Below are 7,783 nucleotides of genomic sequence, written 5' to 3'. Positions count from 1 at the left end.
AAGAGCACATCCATCCACCAAGGCCGTTTGATCACCATATTGCATATACATGTTTGAGATCCTATTCCTACAGATCTGCAACAAAATCCACCTGTTCATAGATATGAGCACGTTATGGATACTTTAACTTTGTCATAAATATTGGGCGCATTTCATAAAAATGTCAGAAATGCCTTAGCTCTCAATGCAAAAAAGAAACAAAGGTCACTGGAAGTCTCCTTTAATCCGGATCTGCACCAAAAGTTCTTCCTTCTCCCGGGCACTTACCCCTCACTGCTGTACTTTTTGAGATATCCTGCTAACAGACAGACAAGGAGCAATGAAAACACAGCTGTGAGTATTATAACACCTACCTAAATTATTTAGTGACCAAAAAGCGGTTCATGGTTCAGCCTTCAATTTTTTGCAAACAATAGGAATAAAAAAATATCTTTACAGATTCAGAATCCAGTCAAACATCACCCGTCTTTCCGTCTCTATGAACTTTGACAGTATTATAAAATGATTTCAGTGTTTAACAGTTTTTCTCTTGCATACATTTGATTCAATCATTGCAAATCCTCCCAATTTTATCCATCATTCTGCTTTTAACGACTGTAAAGTGCGTTCGCTCATTATCTTCTTACCGCTATGCTGATAGGGGGGTGGGTGAAGTGTGTGTCCACAAAACATGATGTCACTTACACCATGTTTTTACCCTAAATGTCCTCTGATATCCTCAAAGCCAGGAGCCGTGTTCACGTGCACACACAGCAGAAGCTCTCGCCTCTATGTTCTCGCCCAGGGGGCACGAGACAAGATCAGCAAAACTAATAACTGCAGTTATCGCGAGTTCTCACTAAATAGATAACCTGACTTGACTTCACGTGAATAGAATATATGCAAAATGTTTTATATGTATAATAATCCTCAGCTGCTGCAATCGACCAGTTGGGTTTTGCATTTCACACAAATGAAACAATTTAAGCTGCTTGGGATTCAAACACAAGCATTGACTGGTGCAAAGTCATCTATTTTTTATGGAAAATCTTTCACATAGCCTTGAGTAAAACATATTTTTACAGAGGTGTGTATCGACAGCAGTGTAACACGCAGAAAGCAGCAGTACAGTAGTTGTGGTGTGTGTGTTGTGGTAGTTATTGTACAACTCTCTTAGATCCTCTCTCCAGTCAATCACCTTTTCTTTCTTTCACACACAAAACTCCGGAAAAACACATCCACTGTTTTTTTACCCTCCCAGGCTCTGACTCTTAAATCTGCAAATAAGAAAATTTTCCCCACATATTTAATTTTCTTTCCCAAACAGATTTGGTCTCATTCTTGATAATCGGACATTAATATGCAGCTCTCTCTCCACCGAGTTGTAAGTCAATTAACTTTCTCATTATTTCCTTGAAACACACATCAGGAAGATTAAAAAAGAAAACAACAATTTCTTAATCACTTTACTGCGTCTCCAATCATCTCACCAATAGATAACATAGACATTATCGCTCGCCACCACCCGCTGTGCAACAACCATACTAACCAGTAACTAACACATGGATTTTCTTTCTCTCTCCTATCTGCCCGCTCCAGATTCGTCTGAGACGAAAACTGCAGACTTTTCCGGGGAAAATGGTAAATACTGTCTACAGTGATGAGGAAAGGGGAATCCAAGACAAGGAAGGCAAGGAGGAGTCCATCTTGGCCATGCTGGGCATCATTGGGACCATCCTCAACCTGGTAGTCATCATCTTTGTCTACATCTACACCACCTTGTAGATCTCGAACTCTTGTTGCGCTTCAATGACTGGAGCTCGTCTGAGCTACTGCAGCTGCAGCATGTCCACCTGTACTGGGATGAGGATGGGAGGAGGAAGGACGATGCCCTTGTTCCCATGTGATGGACTGGATCTAAGTCTGTGTGATCACCATATGGAGTCAACCCTGCATCACTTTCAGCAACTCAGACTTTGGGACGCTGGTCTGTTCCTCTTCCTTTTCCAGATTGGATTATCGAGAATATCTGGACACGTTTGACTTGTACATAAATGCATGAAGCCACTGAGAGACGTTAAAGACCTTGACGGAGACATGAAAGACGGCAGAAACAGAGAGAGTGGACACTTTTAGAAAATATTTTCAGACATTCTCACCGACTCAATCCATTGCTGATTGGGATTAAAGGTGAAGATGTGCAGAGAAAGTAAAAAACACAAGTGTATTATTTGTTGTTTATTATTTCTCCTCAAAGATCCTCTCGGTAGAACACACCGTACATTCAGTTTAAATTTAAATAAACATATTATTATATAATCGATTTTCATTATATAATAATATGTTTGTACATTTTTGGGAAGAACCACGTTGGAGGGTGTTTTTTCCAGACATTTGCAGCACCTGAACATTTGCTCACATTCACATGACACTTAAGGGAACTGAGTGGAGGCATTGTGTCAGTGTTAAGTGCTAAAATGTGTCTGTTAACACACTTGACTTTGTGCTTGACATTAAATAGAGGAAAAGTAGATACAACACACAATGGCTTGATTATCTTATATTCTTAATTTTTCAATGCATCCTTTTAGTCTTCCAGGATCACAGCCGCTGAGATGAGATGAATCCGTGTGTGAGAAAATGAATTTAACATATAGTTCAAGCCTCTGTTCGGGAGGCTCAGATAAAAAAAGTAATACTACATATTGAGTTCTATCATATATTCCAGGATGCATGAGTTTATCAACACTAATTTAAACACACTGAACCGTCCACCCGTAGATGTACACAGAGTTTAGTGAACCTGAGAGCTTCAGATAGTTTGCATTGCTCAGCCATTGATCCTCAGTTTTTGCGTCACTAATTCTTAGACTCGTGCACAATAACTGTTTGCCTTAAAACATGAGGAAATGGCTATTTCCACAATGTATAAACGTTTCAGGTTATTACTACTCTGTGAAGGAGTTCACTTGTTGTACATACATGTAATTCAATACCAGTGTCGTATTGTTTTTATTGATGAGAGGTCAATAATTGGTAATTTTATAACCCACCCTGCTTTTGTCTTAAAACAACAAAAACATTGAGCAAATTAAGATGAGTTATTTCCAGACCTGGGCCAAATCCTCTGTTGTTCTTTTTCTGTGGTGCACGACGGACATGTGAATGTTGGGAAATTTGCATATTCACATACATTGTTAGATTAACTTCTAGTATTTTGTCCTTATGTATCATAACTTTGATTGACAGGACTGACACTGTGTCATTTGTCCTCAGTGTTTTACAAACGTACACTCCAATAATTTGTATGACCTGACATTTTTATCGCCCAGGACTGGAAATAAGGAATAAAACTCTTATTTGAGTGGAACTAAAGAAGGCATAAGACGTGTGTCCAAAATTATTTCAGTTTTTATTTGTTGAGTAGCTTTACAAATAATTCAGTTTTTACAAATTAAAAGTGGGGTATTAGGGTTTGTATTATATCTCAAGAGCATAACAAACACACCCCTCCCTTCAGTGTTCCCTCCGAATCGCCACCTCAAGGTGAACCACTGCTCTCATAAAAAGCTGAAGGACAGTTTAAACTTCTATTTAATAATATTAGTCCTTTCTAGAATGTTCTTTCACTGTCTGTTGCAGCAGAGTGACTAAATTAGATAAAGACGCCGCTGCACGTCATCTGAGGGCAGGTTGTCCTCTCATCCCTCAGTAGCAGAAGGCAGAGGAATGATTCCATTTAATTTAGAAATGGCAAAAGAATGAAAATCCCTTACCCCACCTTTAAATCCAGTCGTGTGACGGTTTGAACTGAGCTGAAGTGGAAAATTGATTTCCCTGAAACTGTGTTTTTTCTTTTCCAATAGTTGGTCACAGATTTATATTAAAGTTTAACATTTTAGGCAAAACGTTGGTTGAGAGAAAAATTTCCAAAATGCTGAACTGATCCTTTGAAGAAATAAATAAGGATGTGCGGTGTATAGAGAATGTACGTCTATAGACAACAGGCTCCATTTTGTTTATAGAACATGACATCTGTGTTTGTCAGTCAACAACCTCATGTTTTCAGAAAGTGCCTGAGATCAACGTGTCTCAACCTCACCAGTGGCGAGATGATGGAAACCAGTGACACCAGTATCTTCATGAGAGCACATGTCATGTGACCAGGAGCGGGAGAACACGTTCCATAAAGAGACTGGGATGTTACACAGTCGATAGGACGTCAGCCCTTCATGAGTCGGGGTGAGGTGCTCGAACTCATAAGAGAACAAAAGCTTAGTAAGCACATGGACAAGTCTTATGAATGTATCATGATGTAAATGTTTTCCTTATCGTTTGCTTATCTCCCCTGAAGCTATAGCATCTCAACTCTCCTTATGTTTTATTTACGTGTATGCTAATCCTATTTAAAATCATTGAATTAGTCTCTTGTGGTGGACAAATGGAAGGGTTTCGGAGATTTTTCCGCTTGTGGTTTTTGTTACAAAACATTAAATAAATACAACTTAAAAACAGTTTTCCACTTGGAATGTGTTGTCTCTGTGTTGGAGGGACGGAGATGCATGGGAAAATATTCCGTTTTATGCGTCACTGCACAGCAGCTCCAATCATTAAATACAAGAAACATCAATTTTGAAAGACTCTTTCAGCGCCGCAGATTCGGAAATAAAAAAGTGTTTAGACCAAGTGGCAAGCGTTTACTCGACAGCAGTGTGCGGGGGAGGGAAAAATAAAATCTTTGAAAATCTATACTCTCCTGCCTCTGACAGCTATGTGAGATTACAAACGGAGCCTTGAAGAGGAAGACGGGGAAAGAAACGGGACCTTAAAGAGTCGGCGGCCGCACATCCTGCGAGAGACGTATATCGCCGTCTCGCTGCAAATCAATCTGAAAGAGACGGACGAAGCACGGAGCTGCAGGAAAGAGACAGAAACCAAATCGCTCTATAGACAATTTAGTTTTTTATCCCAGCTTCTTTTAGTTTGGATCTTATGGGTCATATATGTGTCAGAATGATTCCCCACTCCATTAAGAGTCCCCTGTGAGTGGAAACGCACTGGAACAATCCGGTTGGAGGAGGAGAAAACCGCTTGACTCTACTCTTTCTTTAAATGTAATGGGTTAGGCCAATGCACCAAGAGAAGGCGACGTTGTTTGTTTGTTGCTGCTTAAATTCACACATGCCCAGAAGCCCTCGTTGAGCTATTGTTTCACCTGGATCCCGGCAGCTGCCTTTTTTTTTTTTTAAATCCCACCCCCCACCGTTTTGAAGATGAGAGATGCTCGCTGAACAAAGTGCGGGAGATTGTGGCGCGTTCGCTGAGGGATGATTCAAGCGAGAAGATTGTCCGCGCAGACGTTCCATCTCTATCTCGCTGAGCTGACATTGTTTTGATGGTTTCCCGGGAAAAAAAAGCTGCGCGGGCGATTAATCCGTCCACCGCACGAGCCACAGCAAATCAACAAGACAGAGTCGTGGCTGCCAACGTCGGGCTGCCTCTGTCGCTGTTTGAAGGCAATTGAACCTGTGGCAGATGCACACATTTCAATTAGATGTCCCACGGCGGAGCGCAGTTCTCAGTGTGTTATCTATGACATCAACAACGTTTTAATGCCCAAAACACAGCTCTTCGTGTAAAGACTAATTTTCCATTTTACAGGATGCTATGTGTAGGACTATTTGTTGACAAAATCATTTCTAAGCATATATCTCTGAACAATTTGGCGAACTACTCCTTTAAAGGACAATTCCACCCAAACTAGTGAGTGCATCACAAGGGATTTCAAGTTGTGAGTAAAAGTAAAAATAGGAGCTGATTCCTTGGTGTAGATCATGGGCCTTTACCAAAAGTTGAATAAAGAAATCCCTTCACTTTCACTGTTATCTTGTACTATTATTTTATATTGTTATTATATAATAATATAATATTTACTGTACAGTAATAACCTCATGCAATGTATAGATGTTAAAGTATTCCCTCCCAAACAAAATAAGGAGTTTCAGGATTATGAAATATGTAGAAACACATTATCATCCAAATTGAAAATCGACAAAGGAGATTATTACATTGATATTGCAGAATAGTAAGTCGGTTAGTTTGTGAGTTAACTTCATGTACAAGGGAATACTTGATTTAAGCTCTCAAGTTTCTTGTCAGTTTCTCATAATCTTTTTCCTCCATGGACCAGAATGTGTCTGCTTTTCCTGACAGCAAAAACTCACCGTCTTACTCCTAACATCACTGCTACTATGACTTTCTGTTGCTTGACACAAAGGGGGCCAACACATGGAAAATGCACAATCTCTCTGGAGGCTGTCAAAAGGCATTCTGGGAGATGTAGGAAAATCACTCCACGAGGCTGAAGCAGATTGATATAATGTGAATACAAAATCACCAAATACCTCCTGGGATACACTGAACACATACAGCAGAGATAACGTGTGTATGGGGGGGGGTCTGATCTCAAGTCGGGGTTGGAAATACCTCGACAGCACACATGATGGATTACCCTGACAGTTCTGCTGTGACATACTTCAACTAAGAACAAAGATATCAAGCAGCAGCGGAAGTAGATAAGACCTGGGTCACGCTGGTGTCATATAACCTCTTGTGTCTGAAGAAAAACCAGAATAACAAAGCCACACTTTTTTTCCTGTCTAACCAGGTCACAGTTCACTCTGGAGTATCGATGTCGTGACTTCCCTGAGTCCAAGTCCTCCCTCAATTAGAGACGTGAGAGGATTTCTCCAGCAGATGTGTCCTATATAGATTTCCTGTCACAAAGGGTGCACATATCCAGCTATATTTATTCATGCAGAGAAATAAATCCTTCGATCAAAATCAGGGGACGGGCATGAGAGCCGTGAAAAATCCTGATAACAAATGTAAAACTCGGGAGAGGAAAGCGTCAAAGTGTCAGGTTCAGCTCGACTGTCAAGAGATTACAAATCTGTTGGTTTCCTTCCTCTTCTTCTTTATGCATGGTGAACATTTTCAGTCGTGTTAAACTGGAGATCAACCTCTCGGCCACGACGCCGCCGCTTAATAGCATAAATATTTGGGAGGCTCGGTGGAGATCTCTTTGTTCCGAGTGAGGTGGGGAGGTTTAGAAATGTCTAGCTATAGAATATCATTCTTCTATTGACTAATAAGAGGTTTAATTGTTTTTAGATATGGGCTAAAGTGCTTTGTCATGATCAAATCCCACAGTAAAGAAGTGCTGAGGCTAGAGGGTAACACAGAGAAAAGTGCTCCATGTCAGCAGAGTTCACCGAACACAACAGCGTGTGTGGAAGCTGTTAAATCCTGTCAGTTGTTTATATCTGAAAAGAAGTGTTAAGTGGGAAAGTCAAGACCTGCTATAACTTCTACTTTTGGAGTATTAGCTACTTAGCCTCCTTAAGTGGAAATTACAAATTTGATCTGATTCCTTCGCTCAGTTCAACGATTTATTGGTGGTTATTTCGTTCACTTGTTTTACGGGCAAAGTGGTCACATGCCATTTCAAATGCACCTTACAACGATGGATGGATGGACATTTATATCCAATGGTTATATTACTGCCTCTATCTTGGAAAAATACAACTTAATAGTTAACATTACAATTGAGGGGAATAGTTAGTACAACTTTGAGAGTAATTTACCTGACTGCCTCATTTGCACATTTTGAAAAACTAGAGATTAAAACCACGACCAACCGAGAATAATGAGGAAAAAATCCATTAATTTCCCCCTCACTGTGTAAGAACTGTTCTCAGTTTCCACCATTATTAACATAATAAACATGCAAACGCCACACCCA

General features: G+C 40.2%; 1 protein-coding gene across 1 annotated transcript; it reads left to right on the top strand.

Annotated features, from left to right (window-relative positions):
* Positions 1-1,590: 1,590 nt before the first annotated feature.
* LOC128450351 (protein TUNAR-like) lies at positions 1,591-1,764 on the top strand. The gene has a single exon (XM_053433761.1). The coding sequence runs from the start codon at positions 1,618-1,620 to the stop codon at positions 1,762-1,764; it is 147 nt and encodes a 48-aa protein (XP_053289736.1). The 5' UTR covers positions 1,591-1,617.
* The last annotated feature ends 6,019 nt before the right edge of the window (positions 1,765-7,783 follow it).

Source organism: Pleuronectes platessa, chromosome 11 (genome assembly GCF_947347685.1).
Source record: "Pleuronectes platessa chromosome 11, fPlePla1.1, whole genome shotgun sequence".
Taxonomy (NCBI): Eukaryota; Metazoa; Chordata; class Actinopteri; order Pleuronectiformes; family Pleuronectidae; genus Pleuronectes; species Pleuronectes platessa.
The sequence above is the reverse complement of the archived record's forward strand: the minus strand, read 5'-3'. Positions and strand labels throughout refer to the sequence as shown.

Excerpts from the sequence above, each read along its gene's own strand:
- LOC128450351 (XM_053433761.1), top strand. The coding sequence starts at position 1,618 with ATGGTAAATACTGTCTACAGTGATGAGGAAAGGGGAATCCAAGACAAG.